General features: G+C 45.7%; 1 protein-coding gene across 2 annotated transcripts in view; it reads right to left on the bottom strand.

The window, feature by feature from the left end:
* Positions 1–21718, bottom strand: part of CHD6 (chromodomain helicase DNA binding protein 6) — a 194667-nt gene that overhangs the window by 152818 nt on the left and 20131 nt on the right. For both annotated transcript variants that reach the window (XM_088480666.1, XM_088480667.1), the window contains exon 2: positions 6304–6354. In XM_088480666.1, coding sequence (XP_088336792.1) covers positions 6304–6336 — 33 coding nt within the window. In that variant the 5' untranslated portion in view covers positions 6337–6354. The remainder of the gene's footprint in view (positions 1–6303; positions 6355–21718) is intronic.

Below are 21718 nucleotides of genomic sequence, written 5' to 3'. Positions count from 1 at the left end.
TGTCAAACCTGTAATACCTCACGAAGGTATGGACAGAAGACCACGTAGCAGCCTTGCAGATCTGAACTGCCGAGGCACCACGTCGAGCTGCCCACGAAGGACCCACAGACCTAGTGGAATGAGCCTTCAGAGAAGGAGGGACCGGTAGGCCTTCATGAAGATAAGCTTCAGAAATAGCCATACGGATCCAGGCTGCCAAAGTTTGCTTTGAAGCAGGCCAACCCTTTTTACGGAAGCCAAAGAGGACAAACAAAGCGTCCGACTTCCTAAACGAAGAAGTGCGGTCAACATAAGTCTTTAAGGCCCGCACAACATCCAAAGAGGCCTCACCCACGGAAAGACCCGGTGAGTTAAAGGCCGGAACAACTATTTCCTCGTTAATATGAAACTGGGAAACAACTTTGGGAAGAAACTCGGGCCGAGTGCGGAGCACTGCCCTGTTCCCATAAAAAACCAAGAAAGGGGGTCTACAAGAAAGAGCCCCTAACTCAGAAACACGTCTGGCCGAAGCAATGGCCAGAAGGAAAACAGTCTTAGCTGTTAGCCATTTAAGATCCACTGAGCCCAGTGGTTCAAACGGCGGTCCTTGGAGAGCCCTCAGGACCACAGCCAAATCCCAAGGCGCCACAGGTGGAACAAAGGGCGGCTGAATGCGGAGAACACCCTGCATAAAGGTGCGCACATCCGGGATTGTAGCAATCCTACGGTGAACCAGACAGATAGGGCCGAAACCTGTACCTTCAAAGAAGCAAGGCGAAGCCCATGATCTAGTCCCGCTTGCAGGAAGGCGAGAATCCGAGACAGACGAAACTCCCGCGGTGCATAACCTCTCGGTCGACACCACTGGAAGAACGTATGCCACACGCGATGGTATATCCTCGCGGAAGACGGTTTCCGAGCTCGTAACATGGTACGCACCACAGAGCTGGAAAACCCCCGGGACCTCAGCATGGCCGTCTCAACAGCCACGCCGTCAAAGACAGCCGAGTCAGGTCCGGGTGAAGGCAAGGACCCTGAGACAGAAGGTCCGGTCGTAGCGGCAACCGCAGAGGAATGTCCACGGACAGACCCTGAAGGTCTGAGAACCAGTGCCGTCTGGGCCACGCGGGAGCTATCAACAGGAGCGTCCCTCCTTCCTGTTTGAATTTCCGGATTACCCGTGGAAGAAGGGAGACCGGAGGGAACAGGTATGCGAACCGGAACGTCCACCGGACGGACAGAGCATCCACCAGAGACGCCCCTTCGTCTCTTGTGCGAGACCCGTACACCGGCAACTTGTTGTTGTGCCGGGACGCCATGAGGTCGATTTCTGGAAGACCCCACCTGTCCACCAGTAGTTGAAAAACGTCCGGGTGCAGGGACCATTCCCCCGGATGAACGTCCTGGCGACTTAGAAAGTCCGCCTCCCAATTGAGCACTCCCGGGATGAAGACCGCTGATATGGCCGGAAGATTGCGCTCCGCCCAAACCAGGATCCGAGAGACCTCTACGAGAGCCGCCCGACTGCGAGTTCCTCCTTGCCTGTTTATGTAAGCCATGGTGGTAGCGTTGTCCGACTGGACCTGCACCGGGCGACCCTGGAGAAACCGCTGTGCCTGCTGGAGAGCATTGAAGACCGCACGGAGTTCCAAGATATTTATTGGAAGCTCCGCTTCTGTCGGCGTCCACCTGCCCTGGAACAAGTGTGGACCCAAAACTGCTCCCCAGCCCCGAAGACTGGCGTCCGTTGTCAACAGGACCCAATTTGGAACCCAGAACGGACGTCCCTTGTTGAGGTGGGTCGTCTGTAACCACCACGTAAGGGACAGGCGAACCTCCTGGGTGAGCACAATCGTCTGGGACTTCAGAGACTGAGTCAGCCCGTTCCACTTGGACAGAATCAGGTGCTGCAGAGGTCTGGAGTGAAACTGGGCGTATTCCACCATGTCGAACACCGACACCATAGAGCCCAGTAACCTCATCGCCGAGTGTAAGGACACCCGGCGGCTGTGCAGACAACTGCGCACCCTTGACTGTAAAGCAGAGATCTTGTCCTCCGTCACGAAGATCCTTTGCTGTCCCGAGTCCAATAAGGCTCCAAGATGCAGAATCCTCCGAGACGGGATTAGAGTGGACTTCTGCCAGTTGATTAGCCAGCCGTGCCGTTGCAGCAGTGCAATGGTCAGGTCCAAGTGGCGTAACAGGAGCTCTGGAGATCCTGCCACCAATAACAGGTCGTCCAAATACGGCAACATGCGGACTCCCTGCAGCCGGAGAGAAGCCGCCATGACCGCCATCACCTTGGTGAAAACACGTGGTGCTGTTGCCAGGCCAAAAGGTAACGCCCGAAACTGGAAGTGGTCGCTGCTGATTGCAAACCTGAGGAACTGTTGATGGCGCCAAAGAATAGGGACATGCAGGTAAGCGTCCTGTATGTCCAATGACACCAAGTAGTCCCCAGGTTCCAGCGCCAGAATGATGGACCGTAGGGTCTCCATCCGAAACTTCGGGACCCGCAAAGACTTGTTGAGTGCTTTGAGGTTGAGAATCGGACGATATGACCCATTGGGTTTCTGTACCAAAAATAGATTTGAATAGAAACCCTGGCCCCTCTGGGAGAATGGAACCGCCACTATAACTCCAGCCTGGAGCATAGTGTGCAATACCTTCCGCAGCTCCGTAGCCTTGTTCCGGTCTGATGGGAGACCCGTGGTGAAGAAGCGAGCCGGGGGTCTGTGCCGGAAGGAGAGGGCGTATCCGTGGGAAACCACCTCCAGAACCCAAGTGTCTGTCGTAGTGGTCGACCAACACTGGGCGAACTGTAGCAGGCGGCCTCCCACCCTGGGATCCCCCAAAGGGAGGCCCGGACCGTCAGGCCGCAGGCTTGTCATCTGGCTTGGGGGCCGGACGTCTGGTACTCCATGCCTGCTTCCGGGGCTTGACCGATTTCTTAGGGCCAGCCTGTCGAGGAAACGACTGTGGTTTGGGCCTGCCCTGGGCCCTAGATGACCGAAAGGACGATGGTCCCGAACCAGAAGGAGCAGCGGCCGACGGGAGACAGGCAGATTTGGCTGCCGCCAGCGTGGCCACAATCTTATCCAGATCCGGACCGAAGAGAACTTCTCCGGTAAACGGCAACGCTTCCAGACCTTTCTTGGAATCTGCGTCCGCCTTCCAGGATCGCAGCCACAAGGTGCGACGAGCAGCTACCGCTGCTGAAGAAATTCTAGACACCAGAGTACTAATGTCTAGAGCCGCCTCGTTGATGTAGGTGGCCGAATCACGGAGATTGCCAATCAACTCCGCCTGATCGGCCGGACAGTCGGATTCAAAAGAAGCCTCTAATGAATCCGCCCAGCGCTCCATCGCTCTGGCAACCCAGCAAATGGCCATAGCCGGCCGTGCTGCCCCCCCTGCAAGGGAATAAGCGGACTTCAGGCAGATTTCTACCTTGCGGTCCGTAGCATCCTTAAGGGAGGACATGGATGGCATCGGCAATGTGGCACTACGGACAAGACGGGTCACGTGAGAATCCACCTGTGGAGGGGATTCCCACTTCGCAAAATAATTATCCGCGAACGGATAAGCCACCGCCAGGCGTTTCTGCGGCTGGTATCTTTTGCCAGGTTGTTTCCACGCCTCCTCTAAATGGTCCACTAACTGACCCGAAAGAGGAAAGACTGTGGCATCGCCCTTCACATCTTTGAAAAAGGCATACTTAGATTTAGCCGCTGGGGGAACTTCGTCCTCAATCACCAAGGCTGTGCGGACCGCCCGAATAAGTCCAGGAATATATACTTTGGACTTAGCATCAGCGTCCTTAGTATGGAGAGGTTCCTGATCGTAAGGATCTAGAATCTCCCCATCATCAGACGTCCCTTCGTCATCCTCATAAGGAGCGGACAGAGACGCCACCGGCCTTTTATGAGACCGCATCACAGACTCCCCTTGCAACACATCCGACAAGTGCTGTACAGAACTCGTCAGGGAGTTAACCCACGCTGGCTCCTGAGAACCCGGGAGCGGGGAAATAGGGAGACTGTGGGGTACCACCAATTGTCGTGGGAACCCCTGCATGGGTGACGACACCACAGACTGCTGGGACAAACCCATCGGAGTAAACGCGGGCTGCGGAGCTAACTGGCCCACTAAAGCTGTTAACGCCTGAGCGAAACAAGCCCAGGGTGGCTCCTGTACCGGTGCTGTAACCGTAATAGGCCGCGCCATGGACAAACACTGCCGGCAAAGGCCCTCCGCGCTACCCTCCCCCTCCGCTAATGGTACTTTGCACGTGGCACACTGTAGCCGGAGGGGAAAATCACTTTCAGACATGATGGCACCACGTATGTGACCTCTCTCACCAATTAAGTATTAAATAGGCGAGAGACCACCCTGCAGCACCGCACCGCAAGGGCTTTAGCAGAAAGAACAGGGACAGTAATAAAGCTGACAGTTTAGAGAAGAAAAGATTACAGGCAGCAGCGCTAGCACAGTCACATACAATGCAGAAAAATAACAATTCCTGCACTAACAGCGCTGATCACTCAACTACACAGACACAGGGCCTGGTAGGACACAGCGCTGCATACACAGACCTGACCACAGCGGAGGAGAGGTATGCGGGGGGACCCAGACCACGATGCTTCCGTCCAGCGCTTCCAGCAGCGTTCACCATGCGTTCTGGAGAAGATGGCCGCCGAGGAGCAGAGAGGAGGCTGGCCTGGGGGAGGAGCGCTGCCACAGGACCAGTCGGCAGCATGCAGAGAGGGCTGTGTGCAGCGGGGGAGGCGCCGGCTGTGAGACAGGGAAGGCGCGCTCCCCTGGCATGCATTTAACCCCTGGGACGCCGCAGCGCTACCGCTCTGCTGCGGTCCGCTGTCCCAGGGGGTAGTGGAAGCGCAGGTTGGTCGCCTGGCTCCACGCTGCAGCCAGTCCCCAGGGAGCCCCCTGCCTGGGGACTTAGGACCATGTGATCAGCGGGGACCCACCGCGGGACCCCGCTGCTTACCTCTGTCCCCCTTGAATCCGGCCATGGTCCGGAGCATCTGGGGTCACCGCTAGCTGTGACCCCAGACGCCCACCAGCATCCCCGGATCAGTACCGGCGTTCTGGTACCGGCGGGGTGTAGGGAAGACAGCATGGACGTCAGGACTGACTGTCCATGCTGTTCATCCAGTTGTGCAGCCACAGCTGCATGAAGAATAAGCTTCAGGGGCTCTTCTAGCCCCCACTCCAACAGGTGCACCCGACTCCGGCCGGGCACCAAACTAAACTGAGGTGCCTTGGCTCGGGGGCGGGGTATAGGAGGGGGACCTAGTGCATCCTGGGAGGCTGAAAGCTTAACTCTTTGGTGCCCTGCGACTGACGTCACACCTATACCCCAAGGTATCCTGTGGATACCCTATGGACCCTGAAGTAGAAACATCAGTTCTTATTTGTGTAAGTTATCTGCTAACATACAGATGTGTTCTTACTCACCTAGCCTCAATACGCCATGCAGTGCGATATGCAGGTCCCGTGCTACCCTGCTAGTGCCAGGCATATTTTGTTGGCGAAAATGCATCTAAGTCACAATGCAACTAGGACGCACCAGGAGACTGAGCTGGTTAACATGATATGAAACACTTGTATATCTGTGTGCAACTGAGTCTGTAAACAGAACATGGTTTGCAAAAAAGCTGTGGCCGCTGCATCGTAGCACTATGCATGCTGATTGAGAGACTCAGCCTTACACAGATATACAGGTGTCACATATCAAAATAATCAGCATTCTATCCTCTCAATCACTTTAATGAGCAATGCAGCAAGCAAGATGATCATCTCTACCACGAACAGTACACACTTGGTGATTCTTTACACAACCTGGCCGATTCCAACGCATTGGAACAACAGATCGTGTGAAAAATTCCCAAATCGTGAGTCCCTACTCATGATCCCGATGCGATGCACATCCCCGCTGGTCGCACAATGCATCTTCAGAGCTGCCGTGCTGTAGGGCAGATCTGGGACACAATGCACTGGATGCACGACAGATCTCAAGTCAGATTGGACATTTTTTACTCCAAATAGTGTGTAGGACTGCCGGGGAGCTGCCTGCAGAGAGTTCAGGGGAAATCGTACATCGTGAGCACATCGCCAAGTGTGCAGGCACTTTTAATTCATATTAGGTTGCATTTGACATTGGTTCCAGTTATACTTGTGCAAATGACTATGTCATGAAGGGGTAATGAATTAATTAAATTAATATTTTAAGGCATTCCAGAAACATGAAAATATATGTTATATTATTTCAGCAAAAAAAAAAAACAAACAAACAATACCAACCTGTTGCTCTTGCTTTTGTATTTTCATGATCATAAATAAAAGGTTTTGCACCTACAAAACAAAGAGAAAACATTTAGTATAAAACAACAGTTGCTTTTATTTAATGCAACTAAATCACTATTGGTTTATAAAGCTGGGGCATCCCCACCAGATGCAGAATGTCACTTACTGTAGCATAATGCAGCTTACAGGTGACTATTGTATTTCATTGTGTTCTTCACAGCGATTAATTTAATTGCAGCTAAAGTAACAAATGGTCCAACAATGATCCATTTGTTGTAACAAGAAAGTCAGCTTTAGGGACCACAGGAACGGTTTTGCTGCCACCTGTCACAATACACATCTATTGCTTCATTAAAATTCTTATTTACATTGTTGATGCTTGGAAATTACTACATCAATAAAAGTTACTATCACTTTTTCTTCATCATTGCATTTGAGTAGTTTCCCGCTAGGCTGTTTTAGCAGGGCGCTGAAACAGCCTGCAGTGTACCGTCCATTTACTAGTCAATAATAAATAAATACAGATAAATAATGACAGTTTGCATACAGACTATTTAACTATGTTTGGAACTAAATTAATGATTGATGGGGATTTCCTGCTCACCATAAGCAGTACTATTGAAGCAACGTTACTGTTTAGGGAGAATTTTAAGCACTGAGCAGTGTCATGCTCTGAATAGTCAGTAGGTAATATAGTTATATAGAAAGCTGCAGATGTCAGCGCAGTGGCAGCTTCTTAGTACACAGCATTCAAAGAGGAGCAATTCAATTTTGAGCCCGATCTCCCATCTATAGTGACAGGGAGATATTTAATTGTTTTGGATGCCCATTACTTTTCACTCATGTCGTGCACAAATGCACCGAATTTACACGCAAGCAGAAATAATGGCCGCCCGCAGCACTCGCGCCCAATCAGCACAACGATTGAATAGCTCTGTCGGGTGTTCAAAAAAAATTATTGAATTCCCTGCAAACTTTCATCCACTTGAGTGGTTTTTTGAGCTGCATTGCAAACAGAACGCATAGCACAGAGATCCATTTATCCCTATGCCGCAAAGTACACAAGGACAGAAGTAATATACACAGCTTAGTGGAGATCAAATGAAAACGGTGCCAAAAATAATGTATTGTGGAAACTACCGAGCGATGCATACTACTGCTGTCTGTGTCAACAGTAAAGACGCAAAGTCCAGTCCTGCTGTTTCCTTGGCGCTTTTTTTTGCGTGTTCTCTTCGGCGCTGAGCAGGAGTATAGGGATGGGCAGAACGATTCTCTACACTGAGCTGAGCCTCATGGCTCAACTCAGTGAAGTGTCTCGAGTCAGTGTCTCGAGACACGACCCTTTAGGTAGTGCATTGCTGTAGCCAGCAGGGGAGCCAGCGACTCAGAGTGAGTCGCTGACAGCTCCGCCACCCCGCAGCCCAGCACTACAGCTCAGGGTTCTCACTGATTCTCCTGAGACAGTGCACTCCCCTGAGCCCAGGCAGTATCTGCGCGACTCAGAGTGAGTCACTGACAGCTCTGCCCCCTACACTGCTGATCTGACACAGTGCAGAAGTATAATCAGGTCGGATCAGCAGTGTAGGGGGCGGAGCTGTCACTCACTCTGACAGAGAGGCTAGGGAGGTGGGTGTCTCGACACACCAAACACTGAGTGACTCGAATCATTCACTCATCTGAATGATTCGAGTCAGTGTGTTGAGACACTCACTCACTAGCCATCTCTACAGGAGTAAGTACTACATCATGTGAAGGCGTCCTTAGGGAGGGGAACACCAATATGGAAATAACCACCAAAAAGGGGTAGAAGGGAGCGCACAGCTATCCATCCTCCCTTTCACCCCCTAGCAATGATGGCAACACTGGGGAAACACTTAGACCAGCGGTATTCAACTTGCAGCCCTTCAGCTGCTGTGAAACTACACTTCCCAGCATGACCAGCCACAGTTTTGCTATTAGGGCAAGCTGGGATGTGTAGTTCCACGGCAGCTGGAGGGCTGCATGTTGAATACCCCTGACTTAGACTATTTTAGAAGCATCATACCTTTCCAAAATTTTATAATTCTATTTATCAATCACTCTTTCTGCTCCATAGCACCTGGGTCAGGAATCCATATTTATCCTGCTTACTTTATAGGCTGTGTCTAAAAAAAATAAAAAATTAGCGGCTTATAACGTCTCTGCTATGCTTATGGAGTTCTGGGTAATAACAGCCAGGGAGGCAAATTGCAGACATACAGATGAAAATATCAATGAATCTAGTCTCACAATCAACAAGTAAATGCATACTGACTGAGATCTTTGGCTGCCAGATCATGTGTAATCAATGGATTTGTTAAAGGTACTGGTAAACAATTACTTCCTCTACATACAAAAGATTACTTTGTGTAGGACTGTGGCTGTGTATATTGTCCTGCTACACTAAAAATATTCTATTGCTAAATACACTGGGCGAGATTGTATCAAATGCAAAGGATGATTAAACGACTGCTGCATTTAATTTGCTATACAGCACATGCTAAATTGTGAGGCATTTGCTTCTCAAAGTGCATTCTGCTTCCATTAAGCCCAGTATGCTACATGTTCTTCCCTGTCGTGTTGTAATGATCTCTGTGGCACAGAATCCAATGGACAAACTTTAGCAAAGCTAATGCAGTTTCATCCTGGATGCCTCAGCCTCATGAGAAAAGAAGCAATGTGCAGACAGACAGAGAAAGCATCTCTGTCCTTCAAACACCACATCCGTTGCTTGCAGGTCTAAACATTAATCTTCTCCTGGCACAGTCACATCATCAGACAGACTCTGCCTTCTGCTGCAGTGTGCTCTGGAACGGCTGCCAGGCTTCCAGAGAGCAGGACTTCTCTTTGTATGCTGGAGATCTCGCGGGAACGGTTGATGGAAAGTGTGTGAGAGTGTGTGTGTGTGTGTGTGTGTGTGTGTGTGTGTGCATGTGTGAATTGTAACGCTTATAATGCGCTTATTAAAGATCCAATCAGGATGATGCAACTGTTTTTGTTATGCCTGTTTAAGATTACTCTGAGCTGCTCCTCTTGGACAGGTCCCTGCCGCACCAGACCTGATATCAAAATTCAAACACCAAGAGGGCACTAATGGTGTAGTAGATTATTCAAAAATTCTTTATATATGGCTTATCTGAGTAAATGCAGAATTTACATTTTGTTCCCCTCCCTTCAGAGGGCAATCCTCAAATCCATGTACCGTATTGATCTATAGATTTCTTCCACACTTTCCAAACGGGATGCCAGGTTCTAATAGGATATCCTTAGACCAAAGGCACCCAAAAAACACAGACCTAGGCCTTTCATTGTGTAGTATCATTTCAATTTAACACAAATGATAAAAACAACTCAAATACATAAAAAATAAAACTTTTGTAGCATGTAACAGACCACTGGCTGTAATAGATGTTAAAGGCAAGTTTCCTTTGAGCCAGACAATCCATTTGGAAAGTGTGGAAGACTTGGATCTCAGGAGGGTAGGAGGGGAGGGGGAAGGGGGGGGTGGAGAAAGAGAAATATATATAATGAATGGAGTTGAAGCAGCAAACTTCATTGTCTCTGTCGTGAATCACTCAGCAACGTACAATGGCATTTTGCTTCAAGACCAGTCACCTTGCAGCTTTCCACACACATCTCATATCTACGCAGTATGAACCTGATTCTCCTGATACAGGTAGGGTTAAAAGAAAGCAGCGCTGATCGCTGTTCAATCCCAACTCCGGCTTATGTTTAACATGTGCTGGTGTACACAAAACTTGATAGCATATAAAAAACCTCTGGGCGTTTTCAGCAGCTTCTGCTGCATGCTACATAAATTGTGATTGCTCCCAGTATAAAGACTTTTACAAACACCACATATGCCTCTGCATTTAAATATGAGTGCCCAATATCTGGTCTTTAGAAGCACCCATATACTGTACAATCAATCTGCACCTACATTACTCCTTAACCGGCTGATCATTATTCAAAAAAATTCACCAAAATTGTCATCTGTTTTTATTATCAAATTATGTAAATAAGAGCCATTTAAACCTGATTCAATACAATTTTTTTTCATTGAAATGTAAAATTGAGTTTAAAATAGCCATCAACTACATAATGTGATAAGAAAAATTGGGGGGCTATTTTTGAAAAAAAAAAATATTTTTTTTTTTATAGTTTACTATATGAATCGAAAAAAAACGAAATCTCCATACAGAATTCCGGAATGAGGGCATGATGTTTAAGGGGCTACATTGTACCTCAAAAGCTATAGGAAGTACCAAGCTGAAATTTGGCATGGGCAGGTAGAACGGTCTCTTGGTGCTGCATGCCAAATTTCAGGGCAAAAAATAAATAAATGAGGATTTGGGAGTAATCTAAAGTTCCAACTGTCAGTTTTTTCTGACACTCAGTTAGGACCACTTTTCTGCTGTGCTCTATGTGGGCTTTTTGGGAAGGTATAACTCAGGGTAGGGGGTGAATTTAGACTTGGGGTTTGTTTTATTAGGTAGCTATTGTTCCAGGGTAGGGCCTTTTGGGGGGTTCAGGTAATTGAGAAAGTTACAGTTTTTAAACTATTACCTTACAATTGCGCCATTATAGAGATAGGAAGTTTCAATTCGTTGCGCAGCCTCAGTAGGTGCCTTCAAGCAGGTGTACTCACTGTGGCTTCACCTGGGTGCACCAAGATGGCGGTCCAGAGTGGGCGTTAGCAGCGGAACGACACAGAAATGGCAGTGGTTAGAACCGGTGGCGGTGGAGCGGGCGGCGGCATCGGTGCGGGCTACGGGACCCGGCAGCAGACAGATGCAGCATGCACGGATCTGGTAGATCCGTGATGCCTGCATCTATGTGTGATAAATATAAAACACAGATGCACGGATGGGATCAGTGAGTTCTATCTGTGCTGCTGTATTTAAAAAAAATTGAAGTGCAAGTATACTTTTATTCATTTATTTTTTTTAACACAGATGCATGGACGGATCTCACTGATCCGTAAATGCATCTCTTTCGAATTGATTTTTTTTTTCAGATGTAAGCCCCACGGATCGCACTGATCCGTGCGTACATCTCCGAGTCATTTATTTTACATAGATGCCAGCATCACGGATCTCACTGATCTGTGTATGCAGTCAGCTATCATTAGATAAAAAAATTTTTTTGAATTGTGATTTACTAGGTAATGAAATTCTAACATACACCCATTAGTCATTTGATGCCTGACAGGTGTTGATCCACAGGTGGTCCATTAATGAAAATGGGTATATATCAGCCGCCCATGTTACAATCATTCATTCTGCCTTTTTGAAGAAGCTGCTACATGCAGTGAAACGCGTTAAGGATTACAGAGACCACTTTCCTCTATTCAACTGCTCCAGTACCCCATCATTTCATCATTTTTTTAGACAGCGGCTTGACACACAGCCCGGATTTCTCTCCACCTTGAGTCATCACAGGACTGGAATACCAGCTGCGGCCGAGCCCTGTGAGCCATCCACACGCTGTTTACATCTCTCTGGAGAGAGTCACAGACCACTGGGAGTCCGGTCGTCCACCATTGGAGAGAGTTGTTTCACTACTGAGCCCGGCTACATCCCGCCGGCGACCACACTCCGCTGTGCCTTGGACCGTCTAGTCCACAGCTCCAGTGCTCCTGTGTGTGCGCATCTGCACTACCATCTAGCCCCCAGCACTTCCAGCCGCGAACCAACCTGTCTCCACTCCAGGCTGCTATCGCATCCAGCTCTGGACTTAACCTACATCACGTCCAAGGGGTGAGCATTAGCCACTATTGCTGCGGTCCATTTATCACTCTGACTTACTCACAGCTACATTTTTAGGCTACCCTATTTTTATTTTTGATTTTTATGGCTGTTTACCGGTATTAACACCCATTCACTTCTGGAAGCTTATCCCCTCTTTGTACGGACCTTCACACAACCATACCCATTTTTTATCATCATTATTGCAGTTGCTACAGGTTATTTCTTTTTTATTTACACATTCATATATTGTCACAGAGACACTGTTTTACTTGTACATGTTTTAATATTATATTTTTCCTTGCTGTATCAGTATTATTGCCATTGAATGCTTGCATCTTAAAAAATTATTTATGATTACATTGTTTCAATGTTGTAATGTGTTTCTAGCGCCATTCCACCTACACAATTTTTGCAGCTATCATTAGATCTTGTACGATAGTTCCCAAATCAAAATGTGCTGTTTAAGCACCATATCGTGTCCTGGAGTGCCGGAGAGATTTCAAGGGAAATCGTTCACGATATTGCATTGTGAGCACATTGTTCAATGTGTAGGGGTCTTAAAAAGCAGTTCAGGGCTAGGACTATCAGCGTCAGTGAGCCTTTCTGTCCCCGCTGCTGCCCCTGTGCACTGCTCCACACGCCTGCAGCCTGCCCCCTCAGCCGTCTCTCCCTCTGCACCCACAAAACACCTCCTGTGTGCTGTCCCTTCCGCCACCAGCGCTAGTGTATCATTTTGTTGCCTTTCCCCCCTACAGGTGGCCTGGTTTGCTGCTCCCGTCCCTGATGGTCAATAAATTATAAAAAAAGCAATGAAATTCCATAGACAAAAAAACTTACGGTTTCACATGTCCCATTAAGGATTCTTAGAAATTATCTGAAATTTCACAAAACCTATAGAATTTCTGCCAAACTTAAAAAGCAATGAAATTCAGATCATTAAGGCTGACGCCTTAATGGACGTGTTCTTTGCGGTGTGGATGGGGAAAGACAGATTGGTGCGGATGAGGTTGACACAGACTAGCATAGTTGGGAGACCACACAGCAGTAGGGATTGGGATCAGACCTCAGTTGCATAGACGGTATGTGTGTATTCCAATTATCACACAATTCTGTGAATTAGCAGCTCCACCATTTTGTGAGTGACGGCAATCTCACTCTGTGAGAGTGCTGAGTCTGAAGTTAACCACAGGGTGTGATGGCATACCATATCTGTATTGCGCAAGGTAAAATTCCATTTCATAAAAAAATGGCAGTTTCCAAATTAATCGTAATTGTTAATTCTTATTTGCAGTTTTATTGTATGACTGAAGCATAATTTTTTGTTTTAAAAGATATTAATGTTTTCAAGCTTGAAACCCACCCCCCTGCCTGCCGTGCAATTTTTAATGTCCAGTTGAAAACCTTTGCATAAATCTGCTGCTCGGTTACTGCAAATGTATTTATGGAGCAGACTGGAGACCACAGATTGGAGGTCTTCTGTAAAGGCTCATCCCACATTAAAGAAAAATGATTCCATTATACTGTACATTCTGCCATAGGACAGTATTAAAGGAAGCAATGTATTGTCATATAAAAGCAGCTAGCAAAAAAAATAGATCCAAACTTAAAGCTCCACACGAGAAAAAAAATACAGACAGACAGATGTTCCTTGGAGATATCAAACATGTATCAATGTACAGTTACTGGTCAAAAGAACAGACACCAATATAAAGTCACTTAATAGGATATTTAGGTCGCTAAATGCTTCCAGTACAGCCCTATATGTGTCATGGGATCAAGTCTACCAATATATAGGACTGTGTACAAGAGCAACATCACCATCCTTCCACAAGAAAGTCACTCAAAAGAAATATGGCAATGAAATACATTGTCTCAAGTGAAAGAACAGATATTCCCATAAATCAGGATCAGATAGAATAACAGAGAAGGCCTGTGCATATGGATAACATACCTACCAACTGTCCCGCTTTGGGGGGGGGGGGGGGGGACAGTCCCATTTCTCTGGACCTCTGTCAAACCCGTGGCTCGCAGTGTCCCGCGGTGTGTGGCAAGCTGGGGGGAGCACACACCATCTATACAGTTGGGGCAGCACACACACCATCTATATAGAAGCCCACTGCATCTATACTGTGTAGACAGAGTCGCAGGGGGCAGCCCAGCATCTCCAAGAGTGCTGGGCACACCCCCAGAGTGACTAAAAGGGGCTGCACGACACGACCACGTCACGCCCCCTTCGGTGCGCGACTTGTCCCTCTTCAAGATTGTACAATGTTGGGAGGCACAGACGGTGTAATGGTTAGCATTACCGTCTCACAGCACTGAGGTCGTGGGTTCAATTCCCACCACGGCCCTAACTGTGCGGAGTTTGTATATTCTCCCTGTGCTAGCGTGGGTTTCCTCCAGGTACTCTGGTTTCCTCTCACACTCCAAAAATATACTGGTAGGTTAATTGGCTCCCAACAAAAAATTAACCCTAGTGTGTATGAGCATGTGGTAGGGAACATAGATTGTAAGCTCCACTGGGGCAGGGACTGATGTGAATGGCCAACTACTCTCTGTAAAGTGCTGCGGAATATGTGTGCGCTATATAAATAACTGGTAATAATAATAATAACAACAATAACAACGATGGATCCACTGGGCAGGAACGTCCTGGAGCCAAGTTCTACTCATGACAAATACTACATTAAAAAAAACAACAGTATTTCAATATTACACATAACTTGGAGATAATTTACAGATGTTTCTATTCTACAATACAGTACATGCACCATATTTTAATACAGATTGATTACCAAGTAGTACGTAGCAGAGACGCTGTTGACCCAACATTTAGCTACACCACCACTCAACCACAATCCAAAAGTGTCAGTGTCAAATTATAGCACTATAACTATTGGATGCTGGGACTTCAACCATAAGCAGACACTGCACTATAATGTAGCTTTAGGGATGAACCAACAGGGGTTCTGCTGCAATATACTCTGTAATCTGAATATATATTCCAGATGTCTATCACTCTGGTTAGAAAATAACTGTCTATGTTAAATTCTCCAGGTAGTCTTCAGATAGTAATGATATTCTTAGGGATGGGAACCTCAACATTTAGCCACTTACAAATGGGAGGGGCATCTGAATGACATATTACCAGAGGTAGAAAATATATTATATATATATATATATATATATGTCTGGAGCATTTATACCCACTAAATCTCTCCAGTGAGCGTAAATAGTAACTTTTACTCTCATGTTCAATATATACAGTACATGTTTTCATCTTCAGGTGTTATGGTACATGAAGGGACATATGCCTCATTGTTAAGAAAACTGTGCATTCTCTTCAATTACATTTTTATTCAAACCTTTAAAAGGTACAGATATGTCCTCATACACTTATCCTATTTGCGCCATATGGCACAAGACATGTGGCGCGACTGAGATGTGCTGCCATGCGGCAGGTTCCTGGGCTTTCATATTTTTACGTGAATTTAGCGTCTCAACTGCACTGTAGCAACATACAAAGCCATGGAGAAGTGTCCTAAGCTTTTGATATTTCTGTCGCCAAAAAAAAAAAAAAAAGTCGCAGATGTGTGGCACGGCTCACTTTTATCTGTCCTCAGTCTTTTGCCTTTTATACAGGTAAGTGTCTGGGTTGCACTCAGCAGCTATTTGTAATGCCAGCGCCAGGGAACCCGCTCATTGTGCATTTCTCACATTAGTGACAGGAATAAGATGCATATTTTCTGAAAAAGTGTGCGGTGGGTCGCATGGTACGGCTTAGCTGTAAAATTGGTGGTGTGCCAAACAGGGCTACTTGGCGCGATTTGAGGATAGGTGTTTATGGACACATCTGTATACAGAAATGCAAGCACATATTAATGCTTGAAGGAGGCAGGTACCATATTGTCTACTAGTGTAAATGACTGCCAATAGACAAGTCTGTGTACTCTGATAACCAATTACCCCCATTCTCTTTAATACTCATCACTTTTATTGAAGGCCAAATCTGTAAACAATAAACAGTGCCACCTACAGGCTGAATGATTGCCATTACTTAAAAGTGCCCACACACATAACGATGTCCTCACGATACGATTTTATGAATGATTTCCTCATGAACTTTCACGGGAGCTCCCTTGCCGTCGTGATCACGATTTGGAGTTAAAAATGTCCAATCTGACTAAAGATCTATCTTGCAGCCAATGCATTGTATCCCAGATTGGCTAATCTGCCCTGAAGCACGGCAGATCAGAAGATGCGATGTACGACGAGCGGGGACGCGCATCGGCATCGTGCTCGTGAGTATGAACTCACGATTTGTACTTTTTTTACCCGATTCGTCGTCATTGGCCAGATCGTGTAAAATGTCGCTATATGTGTGGGCACCTTAAGATTTGTAAAAATAAATAAATAAAAACAATTTGAATGATGAATAATTGAATGAAAATAGGATCTGCTTTTTATTGTGAAATCGACAAAATGAATGTCTAAAAGCACTTTATTTATTTTATATTGAAAATCCTTAGTGCAGATTACTACTTTGCATAACATTTTGAATTGGGCCATTATTTAGGTAATATATAAATCAGTCTGCCACAAATAGGTATGGTGTAGCCATTTTTAAAATTCTGAAAAGACAGTATCACATTTTCTCCCCACTTAATGATGTATTACTTATTAAATCTGACACTAGCAGCTGCCTTGAAGAGCTATATGCTGTGTGTATGACGTGAAAAGTTTATGGCAAACTCTTGTTTACATATGAGTTTAATAAAGATCACATAGCCTAAGTGCTTTACAACACTGGGAGTGATTCAATTGTTTATCGCTCCCATATCTCCGACTGGGAGCTATTCAATTGTTTGTACGACCAGCCCAGTGGTGGTCACGCCGGCCACATTTACGCGCCCTAATGCATGGGATTAACAGTGTTAAGCAGCTACTCCGGAGCTAAATGGCAACCAGCCCCAAAGCCCTACTGTACGAGGACTTCTGCTCTCACCACAGGAGGGAGCAAGCAGAAATCCTCGATAAGTGCCTTCTCGGGGCTGGTCAACCGAAACAATTTAATGGCTCCCGGTCACTTTAGATAGGAGCAGTACACAACTGAAATGCCACATTGTCTCCAAATTGAATGTATTCACACATAACTGAAATGCGTATGTAAGCATATTTCACCTGATTTAGCAAACAAAACTATAAAATAACTAAAAAAATAGTAATAAAACATTCATCCGAACAGTTTTTTTATGTAGTTAATCCATGCCGAGCTGATCAAAATACACGCAGCACCATGCCCATACCAATGCTCAGCTAAACATGAACACATGCAAAGCATATGTGAGAATTATTTCGTATTAGTATGCTTTTCCCGTATACAGTGGGGTAAACGCAATTAGACGTGACTAAGTTGTGCCTGTGCATAAGTGCGGCTATATGCCGCACTTATACTACCAGCGCACTGGTAGATTTTTATTTGCAGCCCCAAATAAAACTTTCGTGGCGAGATCGGGCCACCAATTCAGTTTCTGTCGCCAGTGGTTCTACGCCATTGCAATGGCAACTCGCCCTCCCACATGTGACTGAATCGGCCCCAATGTACATGGGCCCACCATGCTGTAAAGTAATTGGGGGACTCACACTTAAGGCTATAAACAAAAGCTCTACAATTTGAAATAAACAGTGCTAGCCCTCTAACTTAACAAGAGAATTGTGGGTACTGTTGCTCAAGCCTAACGTTCAAGCCTGTTCTCACCTGTTTAAACTGAAGGGACAACCCTGTTCACGAACATTTTGGTAAGGTCTATTCTGAGGCATTTGGTACAAAACGGAGAACTAATAAAACACATTAGAAAAAAAAAAAGGATAAAAATTAAAATGCAGAAGAAAAAATAACAGACAGAAACATCACTCCTACAAATTTCCTTAAACTTTAAACACTTTACAAGTATGTGGCACCGAACAATCGAGACACATACATTTTAGGTCTGCAATACTGCCTACTAGCAACTTAAGAGTATGCTACCAAGAGGGAGTCCTTCCAAACTTTAAATTCACTGGGAAGGGGGGGGGGGGGGGGGAGATTGTATTGTTGGGCGACCAATTCAATTGTTGCACTGATTATGCGCCCATTTCCCTTGTTAGGACACCAACCGACTTATCGCACATTTCTGCTCGCCACCTCTAGAGGCTGTGAGCGGAAATGTATGCAGCCACAGCTATTAGCGCCCATAATGGAAGAACAATTGAATTGCTGCCAGTGGGCTCCATCTAGTGGCAGGTGCAAGAAAAACGTTAACATTTCCCCCACTGTAACAGATAGGGTGTGTCAGGGTTTACAGATTGTTTGGGGTTTCACTTGCAGTCAGTAAAATGCTCCACAACATTGACCTAAAACTTACTGCAAACTATCTCTAGGTCTTACTTCCTCAATTCATGAATAACATCCATGTAGGTTTCGTACCTAGCTGTCAAGACCACAATAACTACAACTTAACTCACTATCTAACACAGACAGCAAACAGTCTTCAATAGTAGACAGACAGCCTAGTTTCCGGTGTTCTGAAGTGCTGGAAAAGCTTAAACCATTTTATTTCACCTGACTTGCCCTCAGACCTTACTGGTTTCTAACCCCAGGTTTCCTTTATAGATTCACCATTTACATTCAAGAAATGGGGTGGGATGCATCAAGCATCACATTTTGATGCATACTGACATGTAGTAACGCCGAATGCATGTACATTTTAGCAAAGGACAACTCTCCCGATACGAGCTATCCTTTGCTATTAGGGAACTTGCGGGTTTAAAACCTGGAGCTGTCGGCCACACATGCGCGAGCCGCCAGGGACCTTGGGCGAGATCCTATTGGGCAATACAATCTACAGATGGGGAATGTAGTCACTTTCCCGGCTCGGTAAGTACCTGTAGTGGGTTTCAGGGGAGGGTTAGGCACTAGAGGCTAGGGTTAGGCTGCCGGGAGGAAGGTTAGGTTGTGGGTAGGGAGGGTTAGGATACTTACAGACAGGTATCGGTATCCTAACCCTGTCGGGATGCTGGCATCGGGATTATAAGAGTCAGGATCCCGAGCGCTGGCATCCCCTATATCTAGTCCTGCAGATGGCATTGCCCATAAGGTCCAAGCTTGGTGCATATGGAAAATACAGTCTAACCTTTTAAAACTCTGAGGTTTGATCACATTTTTAGCGTTGATGCATCCTTGTCCATGGTCTCAAATTGAGGACATGAGCAGAATAATTCAAGAAAATCCATCAAATGCTACTTATCATCTTATAGAATGTACTTGATAAATGCTAAGTAGAAACTAATTGGTTCCTATAGGTAACTTCTCTATTTGTAAGGTTTGATACATCTGCCCACAAGCCTCATAAGAAGATTCTAGACATCTTTTTCAGTTGCAGTCCTGTGTCTGTAACATTTATACATAAATCGCACTGTATACAAATCTTCCTAAATTGGCAAAAAGTGAAACAACGCTAAATTGCCTCAGGACTTGAACGCAACAAAATCATGGTCAGTATGCACCGTTGTATTTATTTGGTCAAGAACTACGAAATGTAACTACTTAGTGTAGCTTTTCCTTAAAAATACTAAATTCATGTAAAGGTACAGGGAATAAAGTAGTTAAGTGAGATGTCAAGTCAAATTCAATATATATTGTAACTCTCCCTCACAAAAGAAGTGGAACAGGAGGGTTCCTCCAATATGTTTGTAAAGCACAACAGAATATGCTATAAAAGGTAAAATGGTAATAAATGTTAATAATGTCCTTTCAAAAGTAAAAGGGGCTTATCCATTAGCAGATGTATTTTTGAGCGATGAAAGACAGATATCCCTTGAAAATTCCGGTGACTGTGCTGAAAGATATGTCATGTACATGACAGATTTTGGCAAAAGACGAACAATATCGCATGACATCATTCAGGGAGTGGATTTTTTTCTCTGCAACGCTCTGTAACTGATGCTAATATCTTTCGTTGTTCATCGTTTACCGCATATAAACTGCACTTTATTGCTAATATCATACAGCTATATGCGATAATTGACCAACATGTTGGAGAGATGATAGATGCGATTTCTCGGCTGCGGGAGTGCACATCTGTCATTGTTCAGGGCCTATCCATTAGCAGATATAATGAACGATTGAACGATATATTGTTCAGTCGTTCAATTTATCTGCTAATGGATAGGTCCCTTTACTGACCCAAAGACACCTGGAATATCTGTCAACAAAACATTAATCACAGATGGTTGCAGCAGCAGTCAACCTTTTTTTTTTTTTTTTTTAAATGTATGACTTGACTTTATGGAGGCGATTCAATTGTTTTCACTGGCAACGTTAGGGCGCGTACAGCCGCTTGCACCGGCATTTTTGCTAGCCCCCTCCTTAGGAGGTGAAATGTGCAATACATCCTGATTTTGGGCACACGCACTCAGTGGTCACTTTACTAGATACAGCTGTTCATTACTTCAAATATCTAATTCAGCCAATCATGTGACAGCAGCTCAATGCATAAAAGCACGCAGATATGGTCAAGTGGTTCAGACCAAACGCCAGAATGTGGAATTGTGATCTAAGTGACTTTGACCCTAGAATGACTGTTGGTGACAGATTGGCTAGTTTGAATATCTCCGAAACTAACGATCTGCTGGAAATTTCAAGCACAAGAGCCTGTACTTTAGAGAGGATGATGCAAAAAAAACATGCAGGGGGAGATGTATCAAACCTTTGAGAGAGAAAGTACAGCAGTTGTCCAAAGTAACCAATCAGCATCTGTCATTTCAAAGACTCTGCTAGATAAATGACAGAAGTAGACTGGTTGCTTTGTGCAACTTTTCCACTGTATCTCCAAGGTTTGATATATCTGCCCTCCAGTGAGCAGCAGTTCTTTAGGCAAAACCCCGTTTTTAGTGAGAGGCATCAGAGGAGAATGGCAAGACTGCTTCAAGTGGACTGTAAAGGGCCATTACGTGGAATAATAAGTATCTCCGAATGCACGTTTTACCATGAAATGGATGAGCTGCAGAAGGCTACACTAGGTCACACTCTTGTACACTAATAACCGTAAAACTTAGAATTCAATGGACACAAACTTAGCACAGTGACTGGACAGTTAAATATTGAAAGACGTGACTAGTATACCAAATCTAGATTTCTGCTTTCACCATGCAGATGACAGGGTCAGAATTTGGCATAAACAATATGAATCAATCCTGCCTTGTGTTCTGAATATTGTTGCTGACCATATGCTTTCCTATATGGCCACAGTCTGCCCATCTTCTAATGGCTACTTCCAGCAAGATAATGTACCATGTCACAAAGCATGTCATTTAAATCTGGTTCTATGAACATGACTTCTGTGTATACCAATGGCCTATGCAGCCACCTGATCTCAACGCAATAGATCGGGGGGTTCTCAACCTCAACCCTCAAGATTTCCCAAAAAATGGGATTTTGGTACCTACCGGTAAATCCTTTTCTCTGATTCCACAGGGGACACTGGAGGTGCTTACGCTGGGGTATAGAGGCGTGGATAACTGGAGCCGGCACTTTAAATAATTTAGAAGTTTGAAGCTCCTCCCCCTCTATGCCCCATCAGCCCCCAGTTTAGAAAATGGAGACC

This window comes from Taudactylus pleione, unplaced genomic scaffold (genome assembly GCF_031769625.1).
Source record: "Taudactylus pleione unplaced genomic scaffold, aTauple2 ptg000256l, whole genome shotgun sequence".
In the NCBI taxonomy this organism is placed as follows: Eukaryota; Metazoa; Chordata; class Amphibia; order Anura; family Myobatrachidae; genus Taudactylus; species Taudactylus pleione.
The sequence above is the reverse complement of the archived record's forward strand: the minus strand, read 5'-3'. Positions and strand labels throughout refer to the sequence as shown.